The sequence below is a fragment of the Hippocampus bargibanti genome, linkage group LG11 (genome assembly GCF_051943395.1).
Source record: "Hippocampus bargibanti isolate YZ-2025 linkage group LG11, ASM5194339v1, whole genome shotgun sequence".
Lineage (NCBI taxonomy): Eukaryota > Metazoa > Chordata > Actinopteri > Syngnathiformes > Syngnathidae > Hippocampus > Hippocampus bargibanti.
Genome location: NC_142744.1, coordinates 19,595,001 through 19,613,827, shown reverse-complemented (window position 1 = coordinate 19,613,827; position 18,827 = coordinate 19,595,001). Strand labels below are relative to the sequence as shown.

At 41.8% G+C, this 18,827-nt stretch overlaps 1 protein-coding gene across 9 annotated transcripts in view; it reads left to right on the top strand.

Annotated features, from left to right (window-relative positions):
* Positions 1-448: 448 nt before the first annotated feature.
* Positions 449-18,827, top strand: part of dtna (dystrobrevin, alpha) — a 43,934-nt gene continuing 25,555 nt past the window's right edge. For 2 of the 9 annotated variants that reach the window (XM_089007934.1, XM_089007932.1), the window contains exons 1-2: positions 6,251-6,492; positions 16,218-16,285. In XM_089007934.1, coding sequence (XP_088864060.1) covers positions 6,299-6,492; positions 16,218-16,285 — 262 coding nt within the window. In that variant the 5' untranslated portion in view covers positions 6,251-6,298. Of the gene's footprint in view, positions 674-6,250; positions 6,493-6,577; positions 6,620-16,217; positions 16,286-18,827 lie in introns of those variants that run through there. The other 7 variants (XM_089007938.1, XM_089007935.1, XM_089007939.1 and 4 more) reach the window with 5 other exon arrangements.

Below are 18,827 nucleotides of genomic sequence, written 5' to 3'. Positions count from 1 at the left end.
AATACTTCCTATGCAGAATTTTGGATACATCATCGAGAATCGGGTTGCTTGCTGACCCATTTATTTGATAATAGTGGACTAATTATTTACACTTGTGGTAATTTTACTGAAAATAATGCACAAGTTCTGTAAAAATGATAATACTTTTCAAACGAATTCAGAATGTGAGCATTTTAGCGATTTAAAAAAAAGTCTAATTAACCAATACCATCCACGGGAAAAAAAAACTCGAGTCTTGGCACGTAATGTACATTACGTCATTGTCCAAAATGTCTTGAATACACGAAAACTTTGCGCAGTCATGTTTTATTTCATAGAAAAAGACCAAGAAGAAGAACAATACGGAGACCTCGAGCAAAATGGGCTGCTATATTCTCAATTTTTTTATTTACTCAAACTTAAAACATCCTGCTTCCTGAAAGGAGAGGCACGGGTGACTAGATTCCGCATTACGTCACCTCGTAAAGGCCACCCGTGCGCGTGTGCGCGCTTTGTAAAGCGCGAACATTCCCGACAACACAAGCGAGTAAGACGAGAGGGGTACGACCGCTTGTAGCGATGCGTCGTCCGGTCATGAGGGAAGCGGAATAGCGAGCTGCAGGACACGATCGGCTGTATTGGTGGTGGGATTCCCGGCGGGGGACGATGTGGCGTGACATCGGAAAACACTGTGGTAAGTGGCCGTGCAGCTGGAGTCAAATCGCCACCTTAGCAAGGGACTGTTCCGACTGTGGTATGACACTACGCAGTGTTAAATGACCCTTTTACATCGATATAAACACTGGAATGGTGCGTTTAGTGTAACACACAGGTGTCTCCTGCAGGATGCATGCTGAGCCTGTGAGTAGGCGCCTGTTGCCTTTCTCGCTGCATGCCCTTTTACCTTTTGACCATAATGGTTACTGGGGATTTTTTACGCGTTTCTCCCTGTGCACAAGCCAATTGTTGTTGCTTTTATTTTCAAGTGATTTCACAAGCATTACTTTGATCCAATAGTTGCATACTTGAATGTGTTTGCCACAATCTTTTTGCAAACAGAATGTGCCTTTCTGTTGCTGGTCCCACTCTCTGGAATGACCTGCCACTGAACATTCGGCAAGCCTACTCGCTGCCCATCTTTAAAACACGTCTCAAAACTCACTTCTACTCTTGGGCATTCAACTCAGCATGATTCCGACTTGATCTTTATTTCACTCCCTGGTGCTTTCTACTATCTTTGTGACTGCTTTATTTCCTGCATATGTTAAGCGCTGAGCCTTGAACTGCCAGGCAAGAGGCAGAGAGAAGACCAAAGTGGAGGTTAATGGAGTTGTCAGAGAGGACATGAGGGTAGCTGGTGTGACAGAAGAGGATGCACAAAATGGGGTTAGAGTCCAGGGATGGGCAAACTACGGCCCGCGGGCCACATACGGCCCATTAGGCTTTTTAATCCGGCCCATTAGGCTTTTTAATCCGGCCCATCGAATTTGTCCAAATTATAGTAAAAAACAGTGTCTGAAACTCATGACAAAAAGGTAGCGGACAAAAGAGCAGACAACTCTGAAAAGTTACCTGCACCGTTTTTCACAACTTGAAACACAATAAAACCAGCAATAGCAAAAAAAACCATCGTCACAAAGTAATAAGTTTTTTATATTAATTAAGGCAGTACCTACCACAAATGTTACCTTGCTTAATTTACGGTAAATGTCCAAGGCTGCAGATTGCGCTGCAGTAGTCATTTGTCACCATGGGGCACAATGCAATGTTTGCATTGCTAGCTACAAGCCACTAAGCCCCTTTCATAACTCTCACGTACACTTTACAGTCACGGTTTGATATAAATTTACGTTTTTTAGCGTCACACATGTTGTTAGCTTCTTTTGAATCTTTCTTCTGGGCTTAGGTTCTGTGCATCTATTTTGGAAAATCATATGCAAATAACCTTATAACGCTTGCGAAAGTCCAGAAGAAAGAAGCAGACTTCCAATTGGCTGCCGTGCCGAGTATGCAAATTTCAACTGCAGGTAGCCTATGTCTGTGTGCTTGGCGACAGTACACGTGTACTGTTAGCGCGTGAAGGCGAGGGCGTCCGTGGCGAGTATGTAGAGTGCGCGGTCAGGACAATCCATCCATGATTTAGCGGAGTTTAACACAAGTAGGTATTATTGAGCTTTAATATTTCGTTGTGTAATAATGTGTTTTGAATGTTGAAAGTGATTCCATTTTTCAATAAATGTTGATTTCTTAACTTTGCACCGTCGATTGAAACTTATTAATAACAGACGCAATCTTGATGAATCACAGTGCATATGTTATTTTAATCTATTTCCATTTCCTCCTCCCAGTATCTGCGAAATAGTCTGTAAATGCCATATCTTGCATATTCCTTGAGACAAATTTATTAATTGATCAGGGATATGTTTCACAGTAGAAAGACAGTTAATAAATTGGGTTGTAGTGTTCTTACTGTGCTATGAGGTTTGTACACACTACGTTTAAAGGACAACCGGCACCCTTTTTTTTGTTTCCTACTGACATCAGAAAAACGTTTGATAGCATCTAAAATACCAAAAACACGCAGGGTGATATTTTTAGTCAAATGAAAAACACCAATAAAAATGACTTCAAAATGAATCCGGAAATGGCCAGTTTCAGAAGGTCCCACCCCCTTGTTCGTGACGTCACGCCAAGATGTCTTGCCTTGCTCGAGAATCAAAACAATGGCTTCAGATTCGGAGAAGATGCTTTCTTGTTACTCATCCAGTTATGAATATGATTCAAATAGTTCTGAAGAGGAAAGCATAAATGTTTGCAATTGATTAAAGAAGTCCTTCCATCTCATTTTGAGGCATCTGGATTCCAATGTAGCGCCCAGAAAATGCACAAGATAGCACCCAAGCACCGTTGGAAATGGGCTGATTTGTCTGCTGGGAATTTGTGTCAGCTAGTATCAAATAGTAGTCTTGGTGCAACACACAACGATTCACCATCACATTATGTCGATGAGAAGGTTTCTTCAGCCGTCATCTGTACAAATTTGAAGGTTTCGGACGTTTCGCCTTCCATCCAAGAGGCTTCGTCAGTGAACTAAAGTCTGACTGGTCGTGTCGGCCCTATTTATATATCCCTAATGTCCAGACATGGTGGCGCCGGACACAGCTATGATAGGTCCCTACTCTCAGGTTGAGGGGGGCAGAGGACCACTCCCTGTGGCCCCACTGATTGTTCCTACATTCCTGACTAACGACTGGCCTATTTGCCCCACTCCCACCGGTATCACCTCATCAGCATAACGAATGTTGCCTAACCTGTTTTGCCTAAGCAGGCTATTGTATGAACGATCCAAATTGAACCTCACCCCACCAGACCGGTTTAGTGAAGGATTTTGTTGTTTTATAAGAATCGCTTCTTTTACCCCCCTTTCAAACCATCTACGTTCTTTCGCTAAGATTTTAACCTCATTGTCGTCAAATGAGTGGTTGCTAGCTTTTAGATGCAAATGTACTGCCAATTGAGGCCTACTAGTATTATCCCTGCGATGTTGATAAAGTCTTTTTTTGAGAATTTGTTGAGTCTCCCCAATGTAATGCTCTTAACAATTTTCATTCTTACAATGTACGGAATAAACTACATTACTTTGTTTTTCATTTGGTAGCCTATCTTTTGGATGCACTAATTTTTGCCTTAACGTGTTTATCGGTTTGAAATAAGTAGGAATTTTATGTTGCCAAAGGACTCTTTGTAATTTTTCAGAAACTCCTGCAATGTAAGGTACTGCTACTCCTCTTCTTTTTGTATCTTGAGAGTTATTGGTTTCATTCCCTATTCTTTCTTTCTGACATTTGTTATGTAGGATTTGAATGTAGGAACAATCAGTGGGGCAACAGGGAGGGGTCCTCTGCTCCCCCCAACCTGAGAGTAGTGACCTATCATAGCTGTGTCCGGCGCCACCATGTCTGGACATTAGGGATATATAAATAGGGCCGACACGACCAGTCAGACTTTAGTTCGCTGACGAAGCCTCTTGGATAGGAGGCGAAACGTCCGAAACCTTCAAATTTGTACAGATGACGACTGAAGAAACCTTCTCATCGATGGACCACTCCTGTACGACTGAGAGCTTGAACAGACATCACATTATGTGTTTTCCTTCTAATTTTGCCATCAACATGGATCAACACGAAGTTTTCAGACCAAACAAAGTACCGCAAAATGTATTGTGTGTCGCTTTCTCGGTCAGGGTCCAAACGTGACGTCACATGGGGATCGTCATCAACTCGAAAACAAAACAACTCGAAGACTTCATGAATATTCAGCGCACGTCTTAAAACGTAAACTATAGCTATATGCTGTGGAATCTTTGTAAAATACGCCCAGTCAAAGTCATTCGAAGTGATTTTATAAATTATGGACATAACTTGTTCGGAGGCGTCGGTTGTCCTTTAATTTTTTAGGTTTAGTATTTCCGGCCCAAACACTCCCTCCAAATGCTCCTGGCCCGACCCCTCTGTAAAATTTAAGAACCCATTGCGGCCCGCGAGTCAAAAAGTTTGCCCACCCCTGGGTTAGACTGTTAGTTTCTGTCTGGTCAAAAATAGTGATATAACAATGAATAAAAACATCACTATCAATGTCCTTTTCTGACTATGAGTAACGTGGTTGTGTTGGTTTGACTCACACACTTTTCAGCTGAAAATAACAGACAATTTTGATGACTCTACTGCTGCGTCACTCACTTTTTTTCTTTTTGTTGTTATATTGCGGGACACAAATTCAAAGCATAATTACTACACGTACAATCACAGGCGGTAGACTTTTCACATATCCGATGGGCTGGATTGGATTGGCAGATATTTTGCAGTTTGTGCAAAATCAGGGATCAATCAATGGGGTGTCACATTGGTCGACTAGTTGACCCCTGCGCCTCACAATGCGCCTCACAATGCAGAGATGCGGGGTTTGATCCAACCTTCCTGTGTGGAGTTTGCCTATTCTCCTCGTGCCTGTATGGGTTCTATCCAGATTCTCTGGTTTCCTCTCACGTTCAAAAAACATGCATAGCAAGTTAATGGAAACCATTCAATTGTCCCTTGATGTGAGGGTGCACACGGGTGGTTGTTAGTCTCTGTGTCCTCTACTGACAAAATATTCAGGGTGTACCCCGCCCACGTCCCAAAGACAGCTAGTATAGGCCCCAGCATGCCTGAGATTGTCCTGAGGATAAACAGATTAGAAAATAAATGGACGGGTTTGAATGTCCGTCAATTATATGCAATGTTTTGCTCTTCGTGGGGTCCTCAATACTCACATTGTTAGAGACTAGATAGATTACACTGGTCTTTGAATAGATTGGTTAAATATTTGTTTTAATTCCCTTATACATTGCTTTGCTTCCCTTATACATTGCTTTTTGATCATCAGCGCTATATATATATATATATATATATATATATATATATATATATATATATATACATATATATGCATGTTCCCCGGGCCCGCGTAAGTTTTCTTCGGGTCCTCCGGTTTCCTCCCACATTCCAAAAACATGGCAGGCAGATTGAACGCTCCAAATTGTCCCTAGGTGTGAGTGTGAGAGTGACTGTTGTTTGTCTTTGTGTGCCCTGTGATTGGCTGGCAACCAATTCAGGGTGTCCCACACCTTGTGCCGGAAGACAGCTGGGATTGGCTTTTTCTGTGTTTTCTATACTGTATATCCATCCATTTTCCGTACCGCTTATTCCTCATTAGGGTCACCCCCCACGACCCTAATGAGGAATAAGCGGTACGGGAAATGGATGGATATATAGAAAACACTGAAAAAGTGGTGGACAGAAAAAGTTCCCCAATTCTGTAATGATCCACATGAAACTTTGTCCGCATATTTTTCAATGTAAAAAAAAAAAATCTGGCTCTGCCTCCATTGCCATGGATTTGCCCGTGAGACTGTTGATGGTTGATGATATGTATGAGGCATTTTTCTCTTTTAAGAGCATGTCTTTTCCAATGTTCTAATGCTGTGAGTAACAAAGTAAGAGAGAGCAAGAGAGCGAGCGAGACAGAGAGAGAGAGAGAGAGAGAGAGAGAGAGAGAGAGAGAGAGAGAGAGAGAGAGAGAGAGAGAGAGAGAGAGAGAGAGAGAGAGAGAGAGAGAGAGAGAGAGAGAGAGAGAGAGAGAATATTTGACGTAGGCTAGTTTGGGTGGGAGAGACATGTGCGTTGGGCATTTGCCAGGAACGGGTTTAGGGTTTTGCAACTGGAGCACCCGTAAAGCTGCACAAGAATGTGGAGCCTTCTCATTTGATAGTTAAAGATAGATGCAATCCGGCCCATGTCCTCGACATGTTCTAATTTCAGACACGTCTTCAGTGCAGCAGTCTCTTTTCTTTTGTCGTAATGCTTCTTCCTTAAGACAGCGATTTGGCCTTGCGTGCGCTTCTCTCCATCAGGAGTTTGTAATAAGTCCTGACAAGGCAAGCGGAAGGAGGCGCAGCATGGTGTTTTATGAGAGGTACAGTACAGTACGCTGCGATGTGTTTTGGCGGCTTTAATATCGACTCATGGGCGAGATTGTATCAATCTCTATTATTTGCCAGAATGATAACAGTCTGACGAAGGTCACGTGGCTGGCATATAAGGTGAGAGCGCTACTATCATTGTTAAGATATTAAAAGCGCATATGTGTTTCTATTCACTCACAAGAGAAATGATGAATGGGGCAAGCTGGCAGTGTGACATTGGCCTAGTGGCTGCTGGCAGCGTTCTGACATATCCACATCCCAACGCACATTGACCATGGCCTCACTATGAATCAAGCACGACTTCACGGCCGTGTCTTGTCCTAAAATGATGCTTGTGATAATCAAAACAGATTTTCTGCTGTGTTTAGCCTTGAGGGTCCTCGGCTTTAGTATTTCTGCCTCATAGTACAGACTTCATGAGTTCAAGTCTCAGCCCTGGCCTTGCTGTGTTGCATTTGCCCGATGTCCTACATTCGTAAAGGTATTTTGGTCGATGAAAGACTCGAAATTAGATGTGAATTTTGCTTTTTTTTTCGTGTCCTGGTTTCTTTTTATTTTTGCTTTGTGTCCATTGTTGCACTTTAGTATGATAGTTTCTTCAGCTATTTTTTACGGTAGATAGTAAAAAAAGGGGACAAGGTCACACACGGTCCAATCTGGGACAATGAACCAGCCCTGTAAATCATCATTCTTAAACTGTCACCATAATCACAACACCACCACTGTCAAGGTGGCATTTGAACAGCTTTTAAATACACCATACAAATGTTGAAAGAAATAAATTGCTTATTGATGACCTAACATAAAGATGATCACATGAAGCCAAAACTTCTGTATTTTCATTCTTTCTGATTAATGTTGAGATAATGTTACTTGCTTTTCTCAATTTTGATCCTATTCCAGATAATACCCCCTTTATTGCACTGGAATTCAAGGGTTCCACATAACAAATAAACCCATTATTTCTCCCTTAGAATTACGCACAAGACGTGTTTTATTGACATTGAACATATTTTTTAACACTAGCTCATCCCACCCGTTTGAAGGCTTTTGATGAGCAGGTTGGCATTTAACATAGCAATACGATGATGGCTGAAGAGACCTTTTCATCGATTAACAGCAACTTTCACCACAAGTTAATGAATAATCTGGAGAATGTGTCATCCACCGTTGGGCCGTAGATGAAAAGCGAGGTTCTCACCAACGGTTGGATTTTGATGTTGCCATTTCGAGCTTTGCGATGTAATTATGGAGGTTGCTTGAGTAATTATGGAGGTTGAGAATCAATGTAGACAATGCAGTTGTGCTCATAAGATTACACAACTGCGAGCACAACTGTGTGTTGGACAACTGAGTTGTTCCTGAAAACCAATTATTTACTTTCTCTGCTTTGACGTGTGTGTTGTGTGTTAGCGTAGTAGCAACTGTAGCAAGAAAACCAACAAGCAATTACCGTGTGTGTTTTATCGTGGAAGCTCCCATCTAATAACCCAATCTGTGGCTTGCTCAAATAGTTCCAATGTCAACAAAAATATTCCATAGGAAGTAATCCATCCATCCATTTTCCAGACCGCTTAGTCCTCATTAGGGTCGCAGGGGGTGCTGGAGCCTATACCAGCCACCTTTGGGCACTTGGCGGGGGACACCCTGAATTGGTTGCCAGTCAATCAGTGGGCACACAGAGACAAACAACCATCTTCACTCACACTCACACCTAGGGACTATTTGGAGTGTTCAATCAGCCTTCCACGCATGCTTTTAGAATGTGGGAGGAAACCGGAGGACCTGATGAAAACCCACACGGGCCCAGGAAGAACAGAATGAAAGAAAATAATGTCAAGTGAATTGATTGATTCTTGAAAATTGCAGTGGGACCTTGGCTTACGCTCTTAATTGGTTCCCAGACAGAGTGTGTAAGGCGAAAAGTGTATATCCCAAAATGTAATTTGCCATAGGAAACCATTAAAATGAGAGTAATCTATTCCCAGGTCTCCATAAAATATAATTTTCAACTAAATAAGCCTTAAAACTACACACAATATACCTTATTCTATGTATAATAAATGTGCTATTGTATTGTAATGAAAGAAATACACTCCACTGGAAAATAAAGTCGTTTGATTTACCTTTGTGATGGTCGTCGATAGCTTGATGGAATGGGGTGGGAGGGAGGAGGGGCCGGGTGGTGGGGGGAGGGAGGGCGTTACTTTATGGACTGTTGGTAACTCAACCTCCGGTGTGGCTTCTCTTCATTGCTTCTTCTGAGACTCTTTATCATTTTTGCAGACTAAAAACATCTTAATTGACACCTGTTGCCTTCTGACTTGTAAGGTCTTACGAAACTGAGGCATCAGATTATCATTCATCATGTTGATGATTCTCATAGCCACAGTCTTTTCTGAATGGAACTGTTCAGTAAAAGCCTGCACATCATTCCACTTAGCCAACATTGTCTTGATCCTCTCACTTGATGCTGCATCCGTTGCCAGCTTTAAAATCATCAATAAACGGCGAACGTTCAGGTTGCCGCATGACGATATCAGAGTGAATTTGCTGTGCTTTCTCGGATATAATTGCTTTATTCACGCTGTCGCCGGGTAGCTGCGTTTCGTTAATCCAAATTAACAGAACTTTTCAACCTCTTCTATTAACCGAGACCGTTGCTTTGACAACACGGAAACACCTTTAGCCACACACGCACCTTTAATAGCTTCTTTGTTCCAAAGGATGGTAGCAATGGTGGACTTAGCATGTTGCTACTGGGTCGTTAAGTCAGACAAACGCACACCTCATTCGTGTTTCTCAATGACGTCCTTCTTCTCCTCGACTATAATTTTGTTTTGTGTCGAGCCCCACCACAAGCCTGTGTTGGGGTCCGTGATAAATCCTTGAAGACGAACGACGTGTGCACTCAGAGAAAGGCGGTGTGGAAAGGTAGGCCGGCTGTGGCGCTGTTCCGTCATGTGGTTTGTTGTTTTTCTGCCGAAAATTACTCCGCCAGCAATGGTGGGGCCGCGCTCCATGTGTATCCCGAAAAGTAGTGCGTATGCCAAGGTTTAATTTTCATAAATGTAACGTTCGTAAACCGAAAAGTTCGTAAAGCAATGTGTTCGTAAACCGAGGTCCCACTGTAAGTGAAAATTTTAAGTGACATTTTGAATAGACTGTGGGTTATGGAGCAGCCGCAGTTTTTGGCATGTACCATATGTGCGGCCGTAGAATGCAACAATTTTGGCAACAATATTTCCATGAGTTATTTTTTTGTGAATTTTATATACTAAAAGACTTGTGTTTTTTTAATCGTATTTGTTTCCTTAATCGTAAATATTCTTTGCTGCACTGCAATTTTATTTGTTTTTGAAGTTCATATTATAAATATAACACAACTCTCAACTCAACTGAATAGGATTTATGTGCTCCCTCTTACGAGTACCAGTCAAGAGGCGAGCAGTAGCATTCTGGACCAGATAGAGACGCTTAATGAAGGATTGGCTGTAAAGTGCACTATTGTATAGTAATCGAGCGGGGATGTGACAAAGGCATGAATTCCTGTCTCATGGTGTTAATGATAAAGAAAAGATGAGGTCCATCTCAGTGTGTTTATGATGGCTGTGTGTGTATTGTGTCGGATGGGGGCGCCGGGTCATTTAGGCCATGATGAAGGAGTTCATAAAAAAATAAAACCACTGAAATTCCATTTTGAAGACACATAACTGAAGATAAACGGGAACGTGTTTGCAGAATAATAATAATACTGTCACTATTCTTTCATCACTATTGCCAGATTAAAAAAGGATTCCAACTCCAACTAGCGGACGAAAAACCACCGTTTTTTTTAACTCATTCTCTGCCAAACATGCAAAAATTTGTCTACTTCAGTGCCAGGGTTTTTGTCATTTTTACTCAAATTGCAGGACCCACAGAATATTTGAGTCATTCATACAGCGTTAGAAACCTTAGACTCACTTCTTTTATTAGAAAATGGGTAATTCCTAAGTTATATGGGTCTTGAGTTGTCTGAACTTGAAATGGAGGAGGCTGTACAAAAGGCAGATGCTGCCCCCTCGTGGCCAGAGGTCTGACCTGTGCTTTATCGGCAAGCAATAAAAACCAAAACCCGAAAAAAATTCAGTTCATATTTTCAATTCCCGAATAAAATTGGAAATGGCAGTGAATGAGTTAATTGTAACAATACTGCTATAATTATCTGGTCTTGAATGCAGCGTGTACGTTCACCTTTGTTGTGTACAATAACTGTGTGTATGTACTTGATATTTACTCGATGTAAGCAATGCAATTGACAATCATACAATGAAGAATTTCGGTGTACATATTGCTTATATTTTACAAAGCAGACAGACCCTTCCCTATGCCATAGTCTGTTCCATTTCTGTACCTTGTGACGGCTTTCATAATTAGCCAAATTAAAATGAAAAAAAAAACACAATTTTTGAGTGCATTTTGTAGATGCTTCCCGAGTTGAACTCCAAAGAGATTTTCTGACATGTCTTGTGTCGTGCGGCGATACAGCAAGCAGGTGGAAAGAGGATAAAAGTTCACTCAGCTAGATGCAGGAAGGGTATCGTGAGTTTTCTTTATTTGAAGTTGATATCAGCTTTCAACAGACCACAGGTAACACCGCTCTCCAGCTTGTCCTTTGTCCCTCTTCTTCCTCCTCGAAGTGACTGGCTCAGTCTAGTTTTAAAGGTGCTTCACCTGAGCTTCTGGCCAATCAGATCCCAGCGGTAATTGGCCATTCCCAGGTGGTTGCAATCACCTTCTCAATCAGTCTCAATCAATTAGTGGTCGCCCAACTCTACTGTTTTGGATGGGGAGAAATGCGCACCTTTCTCCCATCCAAAATCCAGAACACACAAAATTATTTAACATTTCTTTTGGCATCATGACATCATTCACACCCTCTCCTCAGAGTTCAGACATTCTTGACAAATAATCAGCTATGACATTTTTCTTACCCTGGCAATGCTCAATGGTGAACTGGTATGGCTGAAGGGCAAGACACCACCGCAGTATCCTCGCATTCTGGTGTTGCATGGAGTGCATCCACTTCAGGGCGCGATGGTCAGTCTGTAATCTGAATTCCCGTCCTAGGAGGTAGTAACGGAGTGAGTCAATTGCCCACTTGATGGCTAGGGCCTCCTTCTCAATTGTGGAGTATTTCTTCTCCCTCTCATAGAGTTTCCTACTCAGGAACAGGATGGGTCTCTCTTCTCCAGCACTGCCCTGTACCAGAACGGCGCCGAGACCAACATCCGAAGCATCCACCTGGACTAGAAACTCCTTGGCAAAATCTACACTCTGTAGGACAGGAGCTTGAATGATAAAATATTTCAAGGCCCTAAAAGCTTGGTCACATGCTGCTGTCCATGGTAGAGGTGATTTGATGTTCTTTCTTGTCAGGTCGGTTAAAGGAGCAGCTAATGTAGCAAAGTGTGGAATAAACCGCCTATACCAACCAATCAGCCCAAGAAATGACCTCAATTGCTTCTTGGTCTGGGGAGGTGGTATCTTCTCCACGGCCTTCACTTTCTCCACCTGGGGCTGAATCTTTCCTTTCCCAATCAAATGTCCCAGGTAACGCACCTCTTCTTGTGCCCAGGAGCATTTTTGCTCATTAATTGTGAGTCCAGCCGCTTGTATTTTCCCAAGGACGGTCTTGATGTGCAGGAGATGGTCCTCCCAACCTTCACTGTAGATCACGACGTCATCAAGATAGGCAGCTGAGAAACTGGAACAGTCCTTCAGGATAATATCCATTAATCTTTGAAAGGTCGCTGGTGCTCCATGCAGACCAAATGGTAAAACTGTGTAGTGGAAGAGCCCTAACCCCGGAATCTGAAAAGCTGTGTATTCTTTGCAGGTGGGATCGAGAGGGACCTGCCAGTATCCTTTACACAGATCCAGCGTTGTAATAAATTTCGCTCGCCCCAATCTCTCCAGCAGCTCATCAATACGAGCCATAGGGTAGGAGTCAAAACATGAGACACTATTGAGCTTTCTCATGTCTGAGCAGAATCGTAGTTGAGCGGTGTCCTTTTTAGGTACTAACACTATTGGGTTAGACCACTCCTTTCCACTCCAGCAAGGCGTAACGATCCCACCACTGCCACCAATTGTCGTGCGGCGATACAGCAAGCAGGTGGAAAGAGGATAAAAGTTCACTCAGCTAGATGCAGGAAGGGTATCGTGAGTTTTCTTTATTTGAAGTTGATATCAGCTTTCAACAGACCACAGGTAACACCGCTCTCCAGCTTGTCCTTTGTCCCTCTTCTTCCTCCTCGAAGTGACTGGCTCAGTCTAGTTTTAAAGGTGCTTCACCTGAGCTTCTGGCCAATCAGATCCCAGCGGTAATTGGCCATTCCCAGGTGGTTGCAATCACCTTCTCAATCAGTCTCAATCAATTAGTGGTCGCCCAACTCTACTGTTTTGGATGGGGAGAAATGCGCACCTTTCTCCCATCCAAAATCCAGAACACACAAAATTATTTAACATTTCTTTTGGCATCATGACATCTTGGGTTTGAGCTACAAATGTCCATGATGGAATGTCAAAATTTCATTTTAGCACAGTTTAAAAAAGCTAAAAAGTTTGAACATCTTTTACTTGCATAAATCTGACCTGGCCAATATGTCGAAAGCAGTGGTTCCTAACCTTGGTTTGATCGAAACCGAGAGCTTTGAGGAATCCGTCTCAGGGGTTCGATGGAGTCTTTGCCATGGAGATGACATCGCGGGCAACTGGATCAGCTTCTCTCTCTCCTGAGGAAAGAAATTTCATCTGTGCTGTATGTTGCACATGTAGCACATTTAACAATATGGTGCCATGAACATGAAGACACAACCGACTCAACATGTTGATTAGTTATATGACATGCTTGCTTGGCTATACACTGGCTGGTTAATTTTGTGCACAGTTAAAACGCATACATGTTATACTTTTACGAATTGTGTTTACTTTTTTCTATTTTTAATACATGCATTTTGAATTCCTAAAAATAAAAACATTTTTATTTTTCTCTAATGGAGAATTAGGTGAATGTGCATATGAACCGGTTGGGTTCGATACCTCTAACAAGGTTAATAACCACCCTTCTAAACTCTTCGTAAACTCTTCGTAAACTGTGTAAACCCATCTTAACATATTACCACATTCCTTTTCCACGTCAATTGGGGTTCAAAGAGCCACAAGTGACTGCTGGCATTAATTGGGAGACAAAAAGCAAACCTGCTGATTTTAAATCCCGTTTTTTGTGTAATTGCCATGCGTGTCTACAGAATATAGCTAATTACTGTCAAAGTCATATAAAATAGAATGCCAGAATGATTATATTAAGGCGATCGACCAAAGAAAATGACCATCCTCATTAGGTACATCTCCTAAATTATATTTGTGATTAGAAAAAAACTGACTTAAAGTGTGCTGAAACTGCAAAAAAATTTAAACCGGAAGTGGCCAGTTTCAGAAGGTCCGGCCCCCTTGTTCGTGGTGTCACGCCAAGACGTCTTGCCTTGCTCGAGAATCAAAACAATAGCTTCAGATTCAGAGAAAATGCTTTCTTGTTACTCATCCAGTTATGAATATGATTCAAATAGTTCTGAAGAGGAAAGCATACATGTTTGCAATCGATTAAAGAATTTATTCCGTGTCATTTTGAGGCATCAAGGGGGGAAATGTCGCACCCAAAAAAAAAGGCAGAAGATGGCGAAAAAGCTCTGTGTGGAAATGGTCTCAACATTTGTGTCAGAACACACAAGGATTCACCATCACATTATTTATGTGTTTTCCTTCTAATTTCGCCCCCAACACGGATCAACACGAAGTTTTCAGACCAAACAAAGTACCGAAAAATGCATTGACGTGATTAAGTGAGGACTCGTTCTCGCTCCAGAAAAGCGCAGTGCTGGGAACAGCACGGATACTGCGCAGAACCCTCAAGCTTCCTGGCCTCTGGTACAGGACCCAAGCTAAAATGGGGGACAGACACCACCCATGAGGGGTGAGACGAGGATTATATACCGAGATATCCGATGTTGTTCCCGGGATCTGTTGCAACCACTCGTCGAGTTTGGGGGTCACTGCCCCGAGTGCTCCGACCACCACAGGCACGACTGTCACCTTTACCTTCCAGGCTCTCTCCAGCTCCTCTCTGAGCCCTTGGTATTTCTCCATTTTCTCATGTTCCTTCTTTCTGATGTTTCCATCACTTGGGACCGGTACATCCACGACAACGGCTTTCTTTTCCCCTTTATCTATGACCACGATATCTGGTTGGTTGGCCATTACCATCTTGTCGCTCTGTATCTGGAAGTCCCACAGGATCTTTGCTCGGTCATTCTCTACTATATACTACTTCTCTACTATATATCTACTATTCTCTACTATATATATATATATATACAGTAAAGTCTCGTTATATCGATATCGGATATATCGATAGTCCCGGTTATATCGATACTATTTCTATGCACGCACGGAGAAAATTACATGCAAACAGGGTCGGATATATCGTTAGTCCCGGTTATATCGATATTTTTTCGGACTCCCTTGAATATCGATATAACGAGACTTTACTGTATATATATATATATATATATATATATATATGTATATGTATGTGTATATATGTGTATATGTATGTGTATATATGTGTATATGTATGTGTATATGTGTTTGTGTATAGACAGTATATGTGCATATGTATATACGCATGTATGGATATATATATATATATATATATATATATATATATATATATATATATATATATATATATATATATATATATATATAGTATATAGTATAGTATATAGCCAGCATCTTACACCCTGCAGTTACGTGTTGGATTGTCTCAGGAGCCTCTTTGCACAACCTACACCTTGGGTCTTGTCTGGTGTGGTATATCCCTGCCTCTATGGCTCTGGTGTTCAGGGCCTGCTCTTGGGCAGCCAGGATGAGTGCCTCAGAGATGGACGAGATGCGATATATATATATATATATATATATATATATATATATATATATATATATATATAGTAAAGTCTCGTTATATCGATATCGGATATATCGATAGTCCCGGTTATATCGAAACTATTTCTATGCACGCACGGAGAAAATTACATGCAAACAGGGTCGGATATATCGATAGTCCCAGTTATATCGATATTTTTTCGGACTCCCTTGAATATCGATATAACGAGACTTTACTGTATATATATATATATAAAAAATGAATATAAGGACGTGACACCTCCTTATGTAAGGAATCCAAGTCTGGTGGCATATTAGTGTTTGTTCAATTTGGTCGAAAACCAGTTTTTGGTCGTAAACTGAGTGTAAAAATCTCAGCTTTTCTGATCAAAATCGGATGTAAGTACTAAGACATGTTTGAAAAATTAAGTTTTACTGTATAAATGTGAATGTGTGTGTGAGAGGAGGGGTGTACAAAAGCACAAATGAAAGTATATGAATTGGAGTTGTGGTCACGCTGAATGGTTGTCGTCTCATTATGTCTGCTCGCATTAATGAAGTGGTTAGAGTCTCTGCATGCACAATGGTTTTATCAGTTGCCTTCTGACGCTTCAGGGAATTAAGTCAAAAACATTTCATGTTCACTCATCAAACCGTGATTTTTATGAGGACGCCGCTAAAAATCAGGAGTGCGTGGATTGACTTTTACTCTCTCCCCCTTGATCAGAATGATTGAAGACTGCAGGTGGAGCGGCGACAACATGGCAGACAGGAGGCAACTGCTCGTCGAGATGAGTAAGTATGTGGCGCATTTGACCGTGTCCTGATGTTTGCTGCCCTCCCTTAACCCACCGGCCATTAAAATGCTTGCTTCTGCCAAGTGTATGTGTAAGATGCATATGATGGAAATGAAATGATCCCACTCGTATCACATGTTAATGGATGATAAACTGAAGGCAGATCATGAAGCCCTTTCCCACACACGTCATCATATTTGCCCCGCTCTTGTAGGTTCAAAGAGATGTCACACGGTCCATGCATTCATTTTCCTTTGTTCATAGGGCACCTGCATTCAAATCACATTGATGATTTATCCATCCATCCATTTTCTAATCTGCTTATGCTCACATGGGACGCAGGTGTGCTGGATCCTGTCCAGCTGTCTTCAAGCAATAGGCGGGGCACACCCCAAACTGGTTGACAGACAATCACAGGGCACACAAAGAGAAAAAAAGCATCTGTGCTCAGGATCACTACCTAAATGCATTTATTTATAGTTCACCTTTGCGATGGAATCATTATTTACAGTAAATGGAGCAATATTTGTATTTTCAAATGTTAATTGCAAGCTAAATGCTCAAACAATGGCCAACAATAACCCTGAAACATCTGAAACATACTTTTTCGGAATCAAACAGTTTCTCTTTTGATGAACATTGGTGTGGTCCTGTGTTTTAATGGTGATGTAAAAAGTTTGTCACCCACCGATTTTGAGTCTTTAATAATCTAGACGGGCGACCCCGTAGTTGAGTGATTAGCACTCCGCAGTACAGAGGTCGTGAGTTCAAATCCCTCTCAGGCCCCCCTGTGGGGAGTTTGCATGTTCTCCCCGGGCCTGTGCGGGTTTTCTCCATCTCCTCCATTTTCCTCCCACATTTCAAAAACATGCACGGCTCGATGATTGAACACTCGAACTTGTCCTGAGTTGTGAGTGTGAGAGCAAATGGTAATTTGTCTTTGTGTGCCCTGCGATTGGCTGGCAACCCATTCAGGGTGTCCCCGCCTTGTGCTCGAATACAGCTAGGATAGGCTCCTGCACCCCCCCCCCACTCCCCCGCGACACTCGCGAGGATAAAAGTGGTGAGGAAGATGAATGAATAATCTAGACACGCATGTTTCCGAATGTGGGAGGAAGCCAGTCTGGAGAAAATCCAATCAAACACTGTGCGATGAGATGAGAAGAGAAGAGAAGAGAAGAGAAGAGAAGAGAAGAGAAGAGAAGAGAAGAGAAGAGAAGAGAAGAGAAGAGAAGAGAAGAGAAGAGAAGAGAAGAGAAGAGAAGAGAAGAGAAGAGAAGAGAACCTTTATTAGTCTCACAATGGACACATTTCCAATTCATAGCAGCAAAGTTATGAAAGGAAGAAATACAACATGCAATCTCATCTTGGAAAGACCTGAACTGAGATCCAAACCTTCAACCTCATAACTCTTAGGCATACTCTAACACAGGGGTGGGCAAACTTTTTGACTCGCGGGCCGCATTGGGTTCTAAAATTTGACAGAGGGGCCGGGCCAGGAGCATTTGGAGGGAGTGTTTGGGCCGGAAATACTAAACCTAAAGCATTAAAGGACAACCGACGCCTCCGGACAAGTTATGTCCATAATTTATAAAATCACTTCAAATGACTTTGACTGGGCGTATTTTACAAAGATTCCACAGCATATAGCTATAGTTTACGTTCTAAGACTTGCGCTGAATATTCACGAAGTCTTGTTTTTGAGTTGATGACGATCCCCATGTGACATCACGTTTGGATCGCCCGTGACCGAGAAAGCGACACACAATACATTTTGGGTACTTTGTTTGGTCTGAAAACTTCGTGTTGATGGCGAAATTAGAAGGAAAACACATAAATAATGCCATGGTGAATCGTTGTGTGTTGCACCAAGACAACTATTTGATATTCGATTTATTTGATATAGATTTCTTGGCGTGACGTCACGAACAAGGGGGTGGGACCTTCTGAAACTGGCCATTTCCGGATTCATTTTGAAGTCATTTTAATTGGTGTTTTTCATTTAACTAAAAATATCAGCCTGCCTGTTTTGGATATTTTAGATGCTATAAAACGTTTTTCTGATGTCAGTTGGAAACACAAAAAAATGGCCTTTAAATGTAGTGTGTACAAACCTCATAGCACAGTAAGAACCCAATTTATTAACTGTCTTTCAAATGTGAAAAATATCCCTGATCAGTTAATACATTTTTCTCAAGGAATATGGCGTTTACATACTATTTCGCAGATACTTGGAGGAGGAAATGGTAATAGATTAAAATAACATATGCACTGTGATTCATCAAGATTGCGTCTGTTTTTAATGAGTTTTCATTGAAAGGGCAAAGTTAAAGAAATCAACATTTATTGAAAAATGGAATCACTTTCAACATTCAAAACATACCTACTTGTGTTAAATTCCGCCAAATCTTGGATGGTTTGTTCCATAGAAATATCTATTTCTATGGTTTGTCCTGACCGCGCGCTCAACAAACTCCTCACTGACGCCCTCGCCTTCACGCGGAAACAATACACGTGTACCGTCGCCGAGCACACAGACA